This window comes from Cyprinus carpio, chromosome A16 (assembly GCF_018340385.1).
Source record: "Cyprinus carpio isolate SPL01 chromosome A16, ASM1834038v1, whole genome shotgun sequence".
Lineage (NCBI taxonomy): Eukaryota > Metazoa > Chordata > Actinopteri > Cypriniformes > Cyprinidae > Cyprinus > Cyprinus carpio.
Genome location: NC_056587.1, coordinates 15,135,763 through 15,154,888, shown reverse-complemented (window position 1 = coordinate 15,154,888; position 19,126 = coordinate 15,135,763). Strand labels below are relative to the sequence as shown.

At 37.4% G+C, this 19,126-nt stretch overlaps 2 protein-coding genes across 8 annotated transcripts; one reads left to right on the top strand and one right to left on the bottom strand.

The window, feature by feature from the left end:
• Positions 1-971: 971 nt before the first annotated feature.
• On the bottom strand, positions 972-17,765 carry LOC109068965 (2,4-dienoyl-CoA reductase [(3E)-enoyl-CoA-producing], mitochondrial-like). 4 transcript variants are annotated; one of them, XM_042772915.1, is made up of 10 exons: positions 17,638-17,765; positions 7,090-7,286; positions 6,638-6,695; positions 6,435-6,521; positions 6,197-6,344; positions 3,799-3,898; positions 2,695-2,767; positions 2,239-2,385; positions 1,840-1,902; positions 972-1,737 (listed from the first exon to the last, which is right to left on the bottom strand). In XM_042772915.1, exons 2-10 carry the CDS (start codon positions 7,284-7,286, stop codon positions 1,678-1,680), a joined length of 933 nt encoding a protein of 310 aa, XP_042628849.1. In that variant the 5' UTR covers positions 17,638-17,765; the 3' UTR covers positions 972-1,677. The 4 variants fall into 4 exon arrangements, 3 of the variants coding, with proteins under 3 accessions (XP_042628849.1, XP_042628848.1, XP_042628850.1); XM_042772914.1 differs by lacking the exon at positions 17,638-17,765 and adding an exon at positions 7,740-7,946; XM_042772916.1 differs by lacking the exon at positions 17,638-17,765 and adding an exon at positions 7,623-7,764.
• On the top strand, positions 8,067-19,050 carry LOC109068968 (phosphoinositide 3-kinase regulatory subunit 4-like). Of its 4 annotated transcripts, none has more exons than XM_042772910.1 (21): positions 8,067-8,291; positions 8,675-9,435; positions 9,532-9,665; positions 10,390-10,999; positions 11,592-11,726; positions 11,895-12,116; positions 12,195-12,368; positions 12,462-12,607; positions 12,751-12,954; positions 13,272-13,473; positions 13,589-13,609; positions 14,642-14,862; positions 15,171-15,393; positions 15,908-16,073; positions 16,165-16,329; positions 16,480-16,691; positions 16,867-16,998; positions 17,468-17,568; positions 17,675-17,763; positions 18,262-18,382; positions 18,464-19,050. In XM_042772910.1, the coding sequence occupies exons 2-21, from the start codon at positions 8,718-8,720 to the stop codon at positions 18,632-18,634; spliced, it is 4,167 nt and encodes a 1,388-aa protein (XP_042628844.1). In that variant the 5' UTR covers positions 8,067-8,291; positions 8,675-8,717; the 3' UTR covers positions 18,635-19,050. The 4 variants fall into 4 exon arrangements, with proteins under 4 accessions (XP_042628844.1, XP_042628845.1, XP_042628846.1 ...); XM_042772912.1 differs by having other exon boundaries at positions 8,068-8,291; positions 14,642-14,739; XM_042772911.1 differs by lacking the exon at positions 13,589-13,609.
• Positions 19,051-19,126: the final 76 nt, after the last annotated feature.

Below are 19,126 nucleotides of genomic sequence, written 5' to 3'. Positions count from 1 at the left end.
CAGAAAACTGTTTTCATACCAGAATTTTGATGCCAATTAATGAGCTATTTTAGCACCCTGCCAGTAATATCCAGTGATTTAGGCTTGACCTGAAAATGCCACTATTAAGGCTAACTGATATTTAGCACTAATGACTATAAGGACATATTGAGGCCTAAAACCATCAAGACTCAGGCTTTGCCCAGCAAATATTAAATTAAATTAAACATTTAAATACATCTATTACTACATAATATATTAAATGATTACACTACCATTCAAAAATCAATACGTTTTTATAAAAGAAAAGAAAAATTGTATTTAGTTAATACATTTACACTGGTACATTAGATTTCTATTTCAAATAAATTGTTCTTTTGAACTTTCTTTTCATCAAAGAAAGAACTTCAGTACCAAATCCACATCACCAAATCAAATGTAAATGAGATATTTTAAATAGTAATTTCGTAATATTACTGTTTTACTTTTATTTAAAAAAAAAAAAATTATATATATATATATATATATATATATATATATATATATATCTATCTATCTATCTATCTATCTATCTTACTGACCTCAAACTTTTGAACGGTAGTGTGTAAGTCTGTATACATAAAATTGAACGTCACACATTCAACAAAGAGTAAGACTTATACGTGATTATCTGTACTATACAAGCATTATAATTCACTATATACTGTACCATTAACAAGAGCAGGTCAACAAGAAAAAAAACATTTTTCCTAAGGGTATCATATCTTTTTTGTGTCCTATACTCTCAGATGCTGTCAAGAGCACAAGACAAAAAAGACTTTTTCTCCACCACAAGCAGTAAAGTAATATGAATTGGAAACCAATGGGACGAAATGGCTAAGAAAAGGAAAAGAAAATATGAATATAAAGAAATTAATGTGTTTTTTTTTTTTAGTGGAGCCTGGTTGAAAAACACTTTCAATTTTTAAAGAAACGTCAGAGATACAAAGCAATTAAATCAATTATTTGCCTTTTTTATTTTTTTTTATCCTCAAATTGAAAATTGAACAAGAATAATACAAGAATTAAGGCAGCATTTATTCTACAGAATATATATAATTTTGACAAAATGAATTTCTAAGCAGGAAACAGGTTAATGTATACCAAAATATCATCTACTTCATCATTACATCATAAGGATGTTGATAGTTACTGTAAGACTTCTAACACTTTGTTGCCATAAAAGGTCAGGCTGATTGTTTTTATATGCTTTTAAACATGTTTTTGTGGGATTTATCAAAACGGTCTATCCACCCATCCATTCTCCAAACTGCTTAGGATTGCGGGAATGCTGGAGTCTATCCCAGAGTACAGGGGCAGTGTGTAGGGTAAAAAAAATCGTAACCTACATGTTTACAGCATGCAGAGTGTAATTGCTATTGCTACAATGGATAGTTAAGGCAGAAATGGCAGACAGGTCAAAAAGTACACAATATCTATACTCAGCACAGCTCAAAAACTCCACACAACAATTCGTTACAGCCCATTACAGACATGTGATAAACATGTCACTGAATGGATATTTGTATGTGCCGGACAATTTAAGTCTCAGTTTACACAATCTAAAAATCATCTTTCAAAATAGTTGACCCTCGGTGCTACAACGGAAGATTGAGATTAGGACTGTCATTAGTGCCGAGTTACTTCTGTTTCAGAGGTTTATGATCCTTTTGTGTTTCTGATCATTGCTTCCATAATGGCCCATTGCTCCTTTGTGACCTAGCAAATAAAATCAAGGTAAACATATAATAAATAAAGTAATAAAAACTCCCCATTGTAAATTTCTAAATGAATGACTTTGGTGGGGGGGGGGGGGGTCCCCTTTTTCAAGCCATTAAACTCGCCAGCAAGGGAGACATATTCACCACCATCCATTCGAATGATCTGTGAGGAAACAGGAGATATATGAGACTGAAATTTATCTTTCACTGTGAAAAACATATTAGCTGCCCTGTCAGGGCTCCTTAACTTTATAAGTATAGGGCCATTACAGTAATGCGCCGGACCATATAATTCCATATTGATCTCTAGAGCACTATTTTTTTCTCTAATTCTTCACAAAATTCCCTCAGATACTCAGAGAGGGAAAGAGGGGGGGGAGTGTGTGCCCTTGGCTCCGTTTTCATTTGGCTGTAAACGGAGAGGCCCTGTGGGGATGATGCTAGGTGAGCTCTCGTCTAGAGAGACAAAGCACTTTTCACGCAAGGTCACCGAACTCACCGCGCCTGATACCCAGCTGGCATAATCGCTGCAGAGGTAGGCGGCAAGGTTGGCGATCTCTGCAGGAGTTCCCAGACGACCCACGGCTACAGTCTCTAACATCAACTTCTCAAACGCACCAGTGGGATCCAGTCTGCTGAAGGCACCTCAGAAAGATACCGGAGGAGTCACTGAAAAGCACCTTTTTTTCAGATGGATTTTATAAAATTAAAAAAAAAGTAAAGCTTTAAAGACAGAAAATAATCCAAACTGGATTGATTCAGAGTTGAACTCAAGAAATGGATCAGTCTGATTTGTAAACCAATCATTCAAGCTAGTTTTCACTGAAATGATCCGACTAGAAAGCATGATTCACTCACAAAATGGACTTCACAACTTCTCTCTGAACACACCTAGGGTTGGATGATAACATGTTCAGAGAAGAGCAACTTAAAAATAAAAAAAAAAGCACACTACCTTGGTTTTGATTGGTCCTGGTTGAATAATGTTGAATCTCATGCCGTATCTGCCCCACTCTGCTGCCAGAGACCTGTGGGTAGATGGAATCAGTCAGACCTTTTACACATCCTCTGATTTATTTGAAATTTGTCCCACTTTTTGGGGACATCTGGTCATCCTATCTATCAAGACATGGCCAACACGGCTTCTGCTGCAATTATCTTCCCGAGACAGATTTTTTTCCATTAGGTTTATCACACAGGGTAAGCAATAGCAAACATAGTGGCTCATGGTCAAGCCAAGGAAAATGCAATCAAAGGGCTGTTAAGGCTCTGGCGATCTTATGTGCAGAATGTATAGAACACTTCAAATCAGAGTGCAATTATGTGGCCACTTTTCAACTGAGCAAAAGAGATTTTTGTAGGGTGCAAATCTGTTAAACAAGTACTGTAGGGCCCTAAAGTCTGAAAACACATTAAAAATTCCAAGTACAAAAAGTACTAATATTAATATTAGTAAGAACTGGACAGATAAAAAAAAAACACATTATGACCTAAATAAAAAAAGAATAACAATAATAATAATACAATATTTAAGATATATCTATATTCATATTTACATAATTATATTCAAATCTTTGCTCTACTAATATAATTTTTATTTATTTATTTTAATTAAAGGCAAGGCAATGGATTCAGATAAGCAACTTTTTTTTTACATAACTACTAAATAAAAATATAAAATTCTGTATGTATACGTAGCATCATATATAAAAAATGTATTAACATAAATATATAAATCCTGTCATTGAACTTAACATTACAGCAGATATTATATTATTAATGAGCTAGTGATCTGAATCATCAGTTAGATAGTGTGCTGTTCACCTCTCCCTGTTGTATTTTCGGCATATTTAACACTCCTTAAGGGGAGGGGATCAAGATCCCCATCTTACAATTAAAATGTAAATGAAACATAGCACCTTCGTTATGATAATATATGCAGCTCCCCAAGAATATATTAGAAAGGCATTTGACAGGAGAACCTGATTCTCAAAGGTACCACAGCCTGCCAGGAGAACTTGTCCTAAAAAACATGTCTGTGTTGTAACAAAGTACATACGTGCAAAGCGTCTCCACTCCAGCTTTAGCAGCAGCACTTGGAACAACAAAACCTGAGCCACTCTCAGCATAGATTGTGGTGATGGCCAGAAACGCAGCACCTTTAAATGAATAAATTCAACAAGATTATCAGTTTCTGTTGCCTCAAATGAGATGAAACTACGCTTCAGATCACCTGTGACACAATGAGATTATGATTAAACACGCTGTATCGTGAAGGTCAGAGTTGTTATCAATAATATATTATCTTTGCACTTCGAGTTAGTGGAGTAATTGAACAGTCTGTAATAACAATGTTCAAGGAAGGAGAAAGAGGTCAAAATAATCAAGTGAAAGGCTGGATGTCTGAATCTGAGCAGCTAATTCACACACACACACACACACACACACACACACACACACACACACACACACACACACACACACACACACACACAGGAGTAATGGCTTGTATACTGTACAAACTGTATATTCTATCGCCCTACACAAACCCAACCGCTCACAGGAAACTTTGTGCTATTTCAGATTTTCAATACACTCCATTCTGTGTGATTTACATGCGTTTTGAAAAGTGGGGACATGGGGTAATGTCCTGAATAGTCACCTTCTCCTTGTTATACCTATGTCATACCCTTGTCATTATACAAATTTGTGTCCTGATGTGTCACAAGAACGTGCACACACACACACACACACACACACACACACACACACACACAAAAACACAAACATACACAAACATAACTGACGCAATGAACCGGAATCATCTTATCTTGCTTGTTGTCATGGTACCCACACACAAACTTGGACCTTATCATTGAAAAGTAAATGTACATAAAGACTAATGATGTCTTAATTTACGGAGAAGTGATTACACTGTGGCTTACTGGTTACAGCTAGAAGCTGTTATCTTAAAAAAAACAAAACAAAGAGAGCAGAGAACAGCATGAATGCACATAAATTAGCCTATTATAAAAACAGGCTTGATTACCAAAACAAAATCTCACATTTTGACAACTTTTTATGCCACATTTCCAAAAGCATTGCTCATGGGATGTGCAAGAAGCCACAGGCAACCTCATTACAGCAGAAGCATCACGACAATGGGCAAAAGAAGAAAAACATGGATCATCTGCACAACCATAGATCTTGTGCACTCCAAGGCTGCATTTATTTGATCAAAATCACAGTAAAAACAACAATATTGTGAAATATTATTACAATTTAAAACAACTGTTTCCCATTTTAATATATTTTAAAATGTAATTTATTCCTGTGATGGCAAAGCTGAATTTTCAGCATCCATTACTCCTCAGAAATGATTCTAATATGCAGATTTGTTGATACTTTTATGCAAATGGTGACACATCATTTCAGGGTTATTTGATGAATGGAAAGCTGAAAAGAACAGCATTAATTTGAAATACATTTTGTAACATTACCAATGTCTTTACTTTCTCTTTTGATCAATTTAATGCAAACTTGCTGAATAAAATAAAATAAAAAAATTGAACAGTAATGTAAAAATAAAGAAATGTTCTGGGGTTCAATAATTATCTCTACCGACATCATTTGTGGCCAGTCACCACAGAAAATAATTTTGATGTGTCACTATAAAACAAAATGCACTTAAAAGTTTGACCCTGACATGATGCTTAGGGCCACTGTTAAGAACAGAAATGTACAACTGGACTTTTGGTTCTAATATAAATTCTTAAGTACAAAAAAAAAAAATAATAAAATTATCTAAACTGTCCTTTTAGCAATGGGACTGCAGTTCTAGGTGGATGGACTTTTGGTTATACATTTCTGATTTAATATGATGTTTACCATGTTTGCATGTAAAAGTGTGTAATTTTCTGGCTGTACTTTTGGAATGATGTACATTTTAAACAATTATTTCAAAGCAATATCAAGGGCATGTAATTTCACACTTTTTTCCCCTCAATTTTTACAAACCGAGGGACAACACAAATGTTTTTCAGAGTTGTGATTGATAGAACTTTCTGTTAAATTCAAAACATTCTGTTAACTATTAAATAATCACTAAGAGAAACACAGCAGAATGTCAGCGACTTGTGTACTCTTTTTTTGTTTGCTCTTACTGCCCTCTAGTGGTTATGTACTCCAACTCAACCACTTCCATTCAACCTATCCAACAACCGTTTCATGTATTTATGCATTTTGCAGAAGCTTTTATCCAGAAAGAGATTTACATTGCATTCCAGGTACACATTTTTTTTTTATTAGTTCATGCATTCCCTGGTAATCAAACCTATGACCTCAGCATTGCTAGAGCGATGCTCTACTGTTTGTAACGGTAAGCTATCTTTCTTTCATAATTAAAGCTGAATTACCCTACAGCTACTTTGCTACATCTCTTTAAAAATAATACTAACCTTTATCAGCCTTGATGAGGCGTTTCCCGATGTCTAGCGTGACATATGCAGTGCCGTTCAGCACTATGTCAGTGATGGTTCTCCAGGCATTGGGGGAAAGTTTCTCTGACGGAGAGATGAAGTTTCCAGCAGCATTGTTTATCACCACCTGTGGGTTAGCAATGCATATCAGAAACAGTTTTGTGTATTTGGCTGAATCTATTGCATCACTGCTGTTAAGATGGAGACCTAGACCTACATCAGGCAGGCCGACATCATTGACAAGCTGGTCAACAGCGGCCTCCACTGAAGCAGGGTCTCTAACATTACACTGGACGGCATGGACCTGAAACATGAACACATTTATCAAACTCTAGGAGGATGAAAACAAGTTCTTCACCATAATCTGAATCGCTGTAAGAATATGACAATGTTTGCATAGACTTTCTAAAGCAGAGGTACCTTGTTTCCCGTCTGTTGTGAGATTTCATCTGCTGTTTTCTTCAAAACTTCAAGATTTCTGGAAGTGATGTGATGACAGAAGGCTTAACACAAATTATCACTCTAATTAAAATTGATTTAAGCTTTTGGCTTTGTTTGTAGGGTGCATTAGCAATTATTCAAGAACTGAAAGACCTACAATACAAAGTGAAAATGAGGTAAAAGTAAGATTTTTTTTAGTGCATTTAGTATAACAAAAATAACTGTTTCCTATTTGCATGTTTTAAAATGTAATTTATTCCTGTGAGGGCAAAGCTGAATTTTCAGCAGCAATCACTGCAGTCTTCGGTATCACATGATCCTTCAGAAATCACTCAAATATGCTAATTTGGTGCTCAAGAAACACTTCTTACTATCAATGTCAGGCACAATTGTGCTGCTTAATACTTTTTAATTGTAATGAGATAACTAACCTGCTGGCTATCACGCACTCTGCTCCCAGTGAAGACAGAGTGGTGGTCATGGCTTTTCCGAGTCCCGTTCCTCCTCCAGTGATGAAGGCCACTTTGTTCTTGTAAGTTCCTGGGAGAAGCATAACACTCTCAGAAGGTGGGAAGAATCTAGCTTGAGGACCGCTCTGGTATAAAGTGTTTGTCCCATTTCCAAACATCTGTTAAAGGATGCAAAGAGGGTCATTTTGTTTTAATACATGAACTCAGTCAGGAAAAATATAGTAGCCATTATAAATAGAAAATGGGTGAAAGGTCATCAGGACAATGCCAATGTAAACAATTACTACTTAAGCTAGAGAATTGTACATTCTAATTCATGCAATACATCTCAAATGAAAAATCAAGTTTGAAAGACATGATTTTCCCATTCAGTGCACATACTACAATTAAAAGAGATAATTTAAACCAAATATAACACACTTTACAAGCTATCTAAATTCTATAAAATGCACACTTAAAGGTACAACCTTATATTTTATATATGGTTTATTTACCTAAAGTCCCAGGTAAAGAAATGACTTTATATTCGCAGTATTTTATGAGATTTCGAAATTAAATTGCAAATACATGCACAAAATCTAAAGTGCGCATGGACAACATTAAATTCTTACTCGTGCTGGTGTGAAACACTTGTTTGGAGAAACTCTATTTAACACGGTCAATCCTCTGAGCAGCGCCATAGCGTCAAAAGATAAATAATCTTTTTTTTTAGAGAGAGAAAGCGTGCTTTAATAATGTCAAAACATGCAAATAAACTAATAAAAGTCGGCCTCAGTAACGCCTCTGACGCATTGCAATGACTCCACAACTAAAGTCCGAAAATCCCGAGTGATAGCTTCCGGTTTCCGGTTTGCCGGCTGATCTGGGATCAGACACCTGAGGCATTTCATCCAATAGCGTATCGCCAAAGAGCTGAGGAACAGATCTCAGATCAGCCCATGGAGACGCACACCTCTGGTTCACTCCTAGGACATAATAACAAACGAAGCGGCTCTTTTAAGTAAATGTCTGTGTGTTGTATCGTTCGTATGATTTGACATGTTTGTTAGTAACGTTCGTTTTAACTTGTGCAAAATGTAGAATGTCATTTTGAGGAAGGTGGGAAGAAACAGTTCTTGCTAACCAGTCGGTTAGTTGACAGCGCGCTGGGCTCAAAGAATCAGGTAAACAGCGGTTTATTTTTACATAAGTGCTGTAAACAATAAATACGCACATGTATGTGACATAGTACGTTATAACTGCCAACTTATATCTAGAGAAAATTGCAATAATGTGAATATTTGGAGTTTTATGTTTTGTAGCATTGCTAACAGACATGATGCAGCGTTTTATGTCTCGTGACACTGTGTGTGAAGAATACTGTATACTGAATTTGATGACTATCCTAAATGTATGACAAAACTTTACATGCATCTACTCCAATTATTAGTAATTATTTTAAGAAAAATCAGATTTTTGTAATAATCAGCAGAACCATCTATCTATCTATCTATCTATCTATCTATCTATCTATCTATCTATCTATCTATCTATCTATCTATCATAGGTCTAAATTTGTCTTTGAGGGCAACCATCTCTGATCCAGCGAGATGGGAAACCAGCTGGCTGGAATTGCTCCATCGCAGATTCTTTCAGTGGACAGCTACTTCTCTGACATCCATGATTACGAATATGACAAAAGTCTGGGCAGTACACGGTTTTTCAAAGTGGCCCGGGCGAAACATAGAGAAGGACTGGTTGTGGTTAAGGTCTTTGCGATCCAGGACCCCTCTCTGCCCCTAACCAGCTACAAACAAGAGCTGGAGGAACTGAAAATCAGACTGCACTCCTGTCAGAACTGTCTGCCTTTTCAAAAAGCCACACTAACTGAGAAAGCGGCCATACTATTTCGACAGTATGTCCGGGATAACTTGTATGACCGTATCAGTACGCGACCGTTCCTCAACAATGTGGAGAAGAAGTGGATCGCCTTCCAGCTCCTCAATGCTGTGGACCAGGCCCATAAATCTGGAGTGCGTCATGGTGATATTAAAACGGAGAATGTTATGGTGACAAGCTGGAACTGGGTGCTTCTCACAGACTTTGCTAGTTTTAAACCTACATACTTGCCTGAAGACAACCCTGCAGATTTCAACTACTTCTTTGACACGTCCAGGAGGAGAACGTGCTACATTGCACCAGAGAGATTTGTGGATGGCAGCATGTTTGCCACAGAAAGTGACCAGACAACTCCGCTTGTGGATCTCTCCAGCAATAGCCAGAGGACCAGGGGAGAACTCAAGCAGCCCATGGACATTTTCTCAGCTGGTATCCATCACCATTATATTGTTTTCTGTTTGCTTAAAGCCGATGCATTAATATGACATTTTTCAAAGATCTTTCTTTTTGATTTTCTTTTGATAGGTTGTGTGATTGCAGAGTTGTTTACAGAGGGTGTCCCACTCTTCGACCTCTCACAACTGCTGGCTTACCGTAAAGGACTTTTCCAAACCGAACAAGTGCTGATGAAAATCGAAGATCGCAGTATTAGAGAACTGGTAGCATTTATATTCTTATGAGATTTTTGATACTGTATATTATTTCACATTATTTTACAAATGTTTACACTACCATTCAAAAATTTGGGATTTTAAATATTATTTGAAAATGTTTTGAATTTTCTTAAGCTTACTGAGACTGCTTTTCTTTGATCAGAAATACAGTAAAAAGCAGAAATATTGTGAAATATTATTACAATTTAAAATAACTTTACTATTTTAATATATTTTTTAATTAAATTTATTTCCGCGATGGCAAAGATTAATTTTCAGCAGCCATTCCTGTGGGCTTCTGTGTCACATGATCTTTCAGAAATTATTCTAATATGCAGATTTGGTGCTCAAGAAACATTTATTATTATTATTATTATTATTATTATTAATGTTGAAAGGAATTGTGTAGGTTAGTATTTTTGTGGAAACGTTGATACTTTTAGGGATTCTTTAATAACTACGAAGTTCAGAAGAATAGAAATATAAATTTTTTGTAACATTTTGAATGTCTTTACTGTCACTTTTGATCAATTTAATGAATCCTTGCTGTATAAAACTATGAATTTCTTTAAAAAAAAAATCTTACTGACCCTAATCTTTTGAATGGTCTTTTGAATTTATTTAATACATTATATACTAAACAACACATTTAATAAATAATATGATACTAGTTAGTACTCTTAGTTAAATACTAGGTGGTACTCTGCATAATTTCATCCACTCTCTGCAGGTGGCACAAATGGTGCAGCGAGAACCGGAAAAGCGTCTGACAGCTGAAGAATATCTAAAGCAGCAGCGAGGCAAAGCTTTCCCAGAAATCTTTTATACCTTCCTTCAGCCCTACATGGCACAGTTTGCCAAGGAAACCTTCCAGTCTGCTGACGAGAGGGTGTTGGTGATTCGTAAAAACCTGGAGAACATCCTCAATAACCTGTGCAGTGTCGGGCAGACGGGGAAGAGTGAAAAACAGGAGAAGGCGTCTCAAGAGCTTAGTTCATCCAAGGAGCAAGGGCTGGTCGTGCTGGTGTCAGTGATTACATCCTGTCTTCAGACACTGCGTTTCTGCGACTCCAAGCTGGCAGCGCTGGAGCTGATTCTTCATCTGGCTGGCCGGCTGAATGTGGAGATTGTGCTGGACAGGATTACACCTTACTTACTGCACTTCTGCAATGACTCTATGCCGCGAGTCAGGGCTGAGGCTGTCCGCACACTGACTAAAGTCCTGGCACTGGTCAAGGAGGTTCCTCGCAATGATGTCAATATCTACCCAGAATACATTTTACCTGGCATTGCGCACTTGGCCCAAGATGAAGCCACAATTGTCAGACTTGCTTATGCAGGTATTCTAGTACTAGAAAATGCCTGAATTAATAGTTTCTAAATTGTCTACTCTAAATTGCTCTTTTTATATGTGTTAATAGTTTTCACAATCCAATTAGTGTCTGATTTTAAATAAAAAATAATTTGAGAAATTAAATCTTTTAAATGGGAAATTCTTTGATATTTCTTAAGTCACAGAAGTACAATGGATTTTGAAAGCCATTTTATATTCACTTAAACATATTTATATAATTTAATATAATTCATTGTATTATATTACTGTTTAAAAGTATGGTTTCAGTAAGATTTTTTTAAAGAGACAATTCATACTTTTATTCTGTAAGGATGCATTAAATTGTACAAAAGTGACAGCTAGTATACTTTTACATTTTGTAATTAGTCTTTTACAGATTACAATTCAAAATATAATATAAAGCAGTTTTAAAATTGTAAGGATATTTGAAAATATTACTGTTTTCACTGTATCTTTGTAAAAAGTGCAGCCTGGATGATCGTAAGACATTTTTGTCAAAAAAAAAAAAAAAAAAAAAAAAAAGATCAACCCATAACATATGAACATTATATTACATTACATTATATTATATATTATAGAGAACATTGCGCATTTGGCTGAGACGGCACTGCGTTTTCTGGAGCTGGTGCAGGAGAATAATTTGAGCTCTGAACAAGACATCAATGGGGAGGACACAGAAGATACGCTTCAACCCAATGAAAACTATGATTCAGGTAAATGTTTGTCCTTCAATAAAATCTCACTTTTATAGTACTCTTAAAAGAAAGTAAAATCAAAATGTAAGATCTCACTTTATGCACTTCAGAAATAAACAGCTTGCATGGAAACATTCTAATGCTGTCATTAAAATGCTGTGCATATGATCCATCCCTTGTCTAAAGAGCTGCAGGCCTTGCATGAGATGGTTCAGCAGAAGGTGGTGACTTTACTGAGCGACCCTGAGAACATCGTCAAACAGACACTGATGGAGAATGGCATCACCCGCCTCTGCGTGTTCTTTGGCAGGCAGAAAGCCAATGATGTCCTCCTCTCCCACATGATCACCTTCCTCAATGACAAGAATGACTGGCACCTCCGTGGCGCTTTCTTTGACAGCATAGTAGGTAGGTTGCCGTCACATCACTTCATATAATATCAGACAATCTCTTGCAACATTCAACCAAATCTCCTTCTCCCTGCAGGTGTAGCAGCATATGTGGGCTGGCAGAGTTCCTCCATCCTAAAGCCTCTTCTGCAGCAAGGCCTGAGTGACGTGGAGGAGTTTGTCATTTATAAAGCTCTCAATGCTCTCACTTGCATGTGTCAGCTGGGGCTACTGCAGAAACCTCACATCTACGAGTTTGTCAGTGATATTGGTAAGAGAAATTCTGTTCTTTTGTATACCATTGTATAATGTGCTTAATAAATTATACAAAGTAATTATTATTTAAAATGTTATTGTCCCACAGCTCCTTTCTTGTGTCACCCTAATCTGTGGATCCGCTATGGAGCCGTGGGTTTCATCACCGTTGTCGCTCAGCACCTAAACATCGCTGACATCTACTGCAAACTCATGCCCCATCTCAACCCTTTCATCACACAGCCTATTATACAGGTGATTAGTCACAACTACTCTGAATAATATTTTCTTTTTCAATTCATGGAAGAAAGGAAGTTATACAGGTTTGGAAGGACATGAGGGTGAGTAAATGATGTCAATTTTCATATTGGTTAAACTCTCTTTTTGCCTTTGGACAGATTGATAAGGAGATTGTGTTGCTCAGTGTGCTGAAAGAGCCTGTAAGTCGCTCCATCTTTGACTATGCACTGCGTTCCAAAGACATTGGAAGCCTCTTCAGACACCTGTTACTCCGCCAAAAAAAGCGCAACGGCTCCATCCCAGAATGCCCTGTTCCTGAGGATCCCGCAATTGCCCAGCTGCTAAAGAAACTTCTTTCACAGGTCAGGAATAAAATTAGTTTCTTTTTTTTTTTTTTTTAATTACTATTGATTTATTGAATTTTACTTAAGTTTTATTGTCTTTACAAATGTATAAGGCTGCTTGTTCAGATTTCTTTGTCCAAAATTTTTAAATGAGGAAATAAATTACTTTGTTTTAGAACAACATTTCTGTTATGAAAAGCCATAGCCCTGGCTCTAACCCTAATCCCGAGCTATGGTTGGTTGATAGAAGGGTTGTTGCAGGAACAATAAGGCATGTTGCCTCATGACACACTTGTATAAATCAAGTTAAGCTGTTTTCATGTGATTCCTTTCAGGGAATGACAGAGGCTGAGGAGGACAAGCTCTTAGCTCTGAAAGACTTCATGCTCAAGTCCAACAAGGCCAAAGCCAACATCATAGACCAGAGCCACTTGAGTGATGGAGCCCACAGCGGAGTCATTGATCTCGGTACACTGGGCATCACTGGCCGACAGGTGGACCTCATCAAGCCTAAGCAGGAGTCTGAAGATAAGAGAGGTGGGTGACACACTTTCTGCATTCATATTTACTGTTATTTGAGGATATATGTATGTTTCTTATGTCATTGTGTCACCATTTAAAATGAATGTATTTTATTTTTATTTGTTTACAGACTTCATCCCTTCTGCCTCTGGTATATTGTTTAGGTCTCAGGCAGCTGAGCTCTGTTTGAAGTTATAATCACTTGCTTTGACTAACTCAGAATTCACATTAACAGGCAGATGTGATGTGGATAGACCCATTTTGTTTTGCATGGCAGCTCATGTTGGCTAATAATGCTTTTTTGTTGGAGTCAGTTTGTTACAAACCAAACAGTATTTTCAGCTTGTGATAAGTCGCAATTACAATTTTAAGGGAATAATCGACAATTAAGATTTGCCATAATCGTGTTGCTGGTAACTAAATTAATTCAGTCATAAAAGGTCCTAGACTACCCAGTTATACACTAGCATTAAAAAAAAAGCAAGAATGCATTCTTGCAAATTTCTATTTCAAATTTTGTTGTTCTTTTTAATTTCAAGTTGTACTATCTTAATTGTAAAATTACTGCTTTTACTGTATTTTTAATCAAATAAATGCAGCCTTTGTGAGACTTTTTCCAAAAACATTTCAAAGTCTTGCTGACCCCAAACATTTAAATGGTGGTATTTGCAATTTTTTTTATTTTTCGTTGATTTCCTAGTAGCAATGGAAGCAGAAGTTGATATATCACTTATATGATCAGATATAACTTTGAGGATAAATTTATACTTTATTAGTCCTTACACACTTTTTGAGCTAGTGTGAAAATTAAAATAAAATTGAAGCTGGGCTTGTAAAACTGTAGCTATAGATGAAGTTACAGGTGGTTTAAAATATTGCAGATTTATTTGCGAGAGAGTTAATGCTCTCAACATATTGTAGAGTCCCCTAGTGCAGTTCTAGTGCATTTGAGAAGTTTTATTCTGTTTGCTCCTGTTCTATTAAAAGATTCCCTTTTGGAACTAATTTTAATTTACTTAAGTACTATGTGATTGTGCTGACTTAATCAATTGCCTGATTTCTTTTACATGTGTCAGTCCGAATGTTAACACTTTTACGGAGCATCAAGTGTTTTAGAGACCAGAAATGCATCTTCTATCAGAACCACTTTTAAAATGGGTCAATTTTGTTTCTTTTCTGGCAGCTCGCAAACATATGAAACAGGACTCCAACTTGAATGAAGAGTGGAAGAGCATGTTTGGTTCTCTGGACCCTCCCAGCTTGGCGCAGACGCCCTCGACGGTACCTAATGTTCTAGTTCCGAGCAGTGGTGGGGAGCCCAACGGAGCTCTGGCCGGAGAGCGCCTGCAATCTGAGAGTTCCTCACAGACTCTTAACCTCCCTCATGTTCCATCCTCAGCCCAGGTCGACCGCTGAGCCGACAGTGTGCTATCGTCCCTCCCCTGCTCTTTCTTTGCCCTCTCCATTCAGCCTCTTCCATCATCTTTTTGTCATCAACACCTTTTTTAGTGTCCATTTGTCCATGTTGTAGCTTTGTAGTCTTGAAAGGTTTTGAATCATATCAGTCATTTGATATTTTCCGTCACGTTTGCACAAACATGCAGGAATGTGCTGGATTTTCCCAGATTAAATGTATTAGCAGCATGTTGTTCCTAAATTATAATGTTAAAAGACTAATATCTTAAATGCTACCCATTGCTCTTCATCTGCAGATTCCTGAAGGTGGAGCCATGCAGCCCAGGAAAACCACAGCACTCCCTAATATTCAAGTGGTACAGTCTGTAACCGGAGCGTCCACGTACCAACGGCGCATCACCACATGCAAGGCAGAGCTACAGCAGCTGGTGCAGCAGAAAAGAGAGCAATGCAATGCAGAGCGCATGGCCAAACAGATGATGGAGAGTGCAGAATGGGAGAGCAGGCCTCCACTGCCAGGTACAGCAGTCACATATATTTGTTAGTTAGTTAGTTATACATCACAGGACAGTGAAATCTCATCATTTTTGACTCAAAGGCCCCACACTCACTCACTTGCGCTCTCTCTCTCTGTATAGATAGATAGATAGATAGATAGATAGATAGATAGACACACACATAAATAAATTAAATTGTAATGTACTGTAATATTATTAACAGAGACTGGGAGTGTTGATAAAATATTGACCACAAACCTTTGAATTGTAATGGCAAGTTTGATGTTTTCACGCTAATTGAGGATATCCTAAATATGCTTATGATCAAATTCTGAATATCATGAAGTTATTTTGAAAGATATATTGCTAAATTAAGTAACTTTTTGTTAGAGGCTTATGGTGTAACTAGTGGCTTTTTTGAAAAGGGTGGTTTTACTCTGGTTGAACTACTTTAAATGAGTTGATTGAGGTTTTTCTAGCTTGTGTGCCTCACACAGGTTATTTCCACTTTGGTAACTGCAGCTGTTACATTGCAGGGTGGCATCCAAAAGGTCTTCTAGTGGCTCATCTCCACGAGCACAAGTCTGCCGTGAACCGAATCAGAGTCTCCGACGAGCACTCGATCTTTGCTACATGCTCCAATGATGGAACTGTAAAGATCTGGGACAGCCAGAAAATGGAGGGCAAGACGACCACCACACGGTATTTAATATCTATACAATGTCTCTAAATTCTCTAGGTTGTTGTTTTCCTGTAATGTGAACTGGGATGATTGAAAAAGTGATTGTTTCAGGTCTGTGCTTACGTATTCTCGGATTGGAGGCCATGTGAAAACACTGACCTTTTGTCAGGGGTCACATTACCTTGCTGTCGCATCAGATAATGGTTCCATCCAGCTTCTTGCAGTTGAGGCAAACAAGCCACCCAAATCACCCAAATTCCAGCCTTGTCAGACCAGGTGTGTGTAGGGCATATTCTGTAACTACTTTATCTACTTGTAGCACTTGCGTGCTTTCATTCAACAGTACAAATGAGTAAATAAAGACCATCACACTCAGTTCAGTGTCACTCAAGCAGTCAGATCAGTGAGCCACTGAGTCTCTTCCAGGTTCCTGGATCCAAAGGATGAGGGCTGTGCGGTGGATGTACATCACTTTAACTCGGGGGCGCAAACGGTTCTGGCCTACGCCACTGTGAATGGCTTTTTGGTGGGTTGGGACCTCCGCAGCAATACTAATGCCTGGACCCTCCGTCATGACCTGCGCCTAGGCCTCATCACTTCCTTTGCTGTGGACATGCACCAATGTTGGCTGTGTGTGGGTAAGAGTGCGTTGTGTAGGTGATGTGCAAGCAAGTAAACCAGAAATGTGTGCCAATCAAAACCCAAATAACCGAAGAATGTTTTCAGCACATTCTTGTATTATGATCGTGATTGATAAACTAGGTTTGCTCTCTCAAGCTGGGATTTATTTTATTTTATGTCCTAATGACATAGGCACAAGTAATGGCACAATGGCATGCTGGGATATGCGGTTTCAGTTACCAATTTCCAGCCACTCCCACCCAGCCCGAGCTCGAATCAGACGCCTGCTGATGCATCCGCTCTACCAGTCCTCTGTCATTGCAGGTGAAAAGTCTCTTATGCTTACCAAGGCTGCATTTATTTGATCAAAAAATACAGTAAATATAATATTTTGAAAATATTGTAATTTGAACATCAATATTTTGAAATATTATTATAGTTTAAAATAACTGTTTTAACCTGTTTTAAAATGCAGTTTATTTCTGTGATGGAAAGCTGAATTTTCAGCAGCCATTACTCCAGTCTCACATGATCCTTAAGAAATCATTTGAGTATGTTTTGCTAATTTGTATTCTAATTTGATGACATTTCTGATTATCAGTGTTGAAAACAGTTGTTCTGATGAATAGAAAGTTTAAAAGAACAGTATTTGAATTTTATAATGTCACTTTTGAGAAATTCAAATGTAACCTTTCAGAATAAAAAGTATTAATTTCTTTAAAAAAAAATTAAAAAATCAATTATAAATATATAAAATAGAGTATGTCCATAAAGGTTTTTCTAATTTTTTCAGCTGTCCAAGGTAACAATGAGGTGTCCATGTGGGACATGGAGACTGGCGACAGGAAGTTCACCCTGTGGGCTAGCTCTGCCCCTCCGCTTTCAGAGATGCAGGTATGTTATGTTGTCACTTTTGCATCACAATACAAGTTCACAATCATGCATAAATTCAATCAGACCTACCGTCTGTCATTACACTGGAATCTTTTGTCCTCTACAGCCCTCTCCTCACAGTGTTCATGGGATATACTGCAGCCCTGCTGATGGCAACCCTCTCCTACTTACAGCAGGATCTGACATGAGAATCAGGTGTGGCTAATTAGCAAACTAATCACTGTTGAGGTGTGCTGATTTAACAGGTTAGAAGGCAGCAAGGCTTGTTTGAATCCAATGTTTGCACGACAATCTGTTTACAAAGACCATGCCCACATTAATATGTGAAATATTTAACTAATATTTGATTATTATTCCATGTATGGTGTGTTTTCAGATATTTTATTCAGATTTATGTGGACGTAGCCTACGATTTTTTAAAGACACCTCAGATATGTATCTTTGGCCACCTATGATATCCCACAATCCTGTGCAGTTTAATGTAAATCAGTTAACTCCAGAACAATTTTCGACTTTTTTTTTCCTCCATAAAGTCATCAAATATATCCAAAGCTCAGCTGAATTTGTTTTAGATGGTACATGGATAGATGGATTCGGACACAACCAAGTAAATATCATAAAGCTGGGTGCAAAAGTTTTACATCACAAGATTATGAGGGCATGTGCAGATTGTGTTCTGTATGATATCTGCAGGTTTTGGGATTTGGCCTACCCTGAGAGGTCATACATCGTTGCAGGCGGTGCAAACGACTCTCTTCACTGCCCTTCTGTGTTCTACAACCGCAAGATCATAGAAGGAACAGAAGTAGTACAGGTCTGAAGCTCATTTCCATCTGATTTTCTGCATATTTATATTTAGCTGCTCTTCACTTCCGTCTCCCTTCAACCTCACCAGGAGATCCACAGTAAACAGAAGAGCGGATCCACTGAGGACACGCCCCGCCGGGGCCCAGAATCCCTGCCTGTGGGTCACCATGACATTATTACTGATATTGCGACTTTCCAGACCACCCAGGGCTTTATAGTCACCTCCTCTAGAGATGGCATTGTCAAAGTCTGGAAGTGAGAGACACACTGAACGTCCAATCAAGTGCACTGTAAATTTAAATATAATGCCAATTAATATAATTAAGTCATTTAGGATCAAATCCAGTTTCAAAAAATGAAATGTAACTATACAAAACAGTGAAAGCCAGCAGTGTGTGTGTGCAAGCAGTTTGCTTTATATGTTTTTGTTTTTCCGTGCAACTGCTTTATGTGGATATCAAGGTCATAGAATATGGCCACACTGCAGAAAACAGGACATGGTGAAGTAAAACAGTTTCACACAGTAGCTACACTTAGTGTTATTTCTGCTTAACTGATCCCATGTAGTTATGTTTTGAGGCTGAAGTGCAAGACATGGATGGGGATGAAACTTCCATTATAATCACTGTGTAATAGTTATGGATATTACTGAATAAATGTCATGATAAATATGTATTTGATTTTTTTTTTTTTTATGTCAGATTACAGAAGTAAAATAGGTTGTGGGCAGTTTTTTTTTTTTTAATTTTGT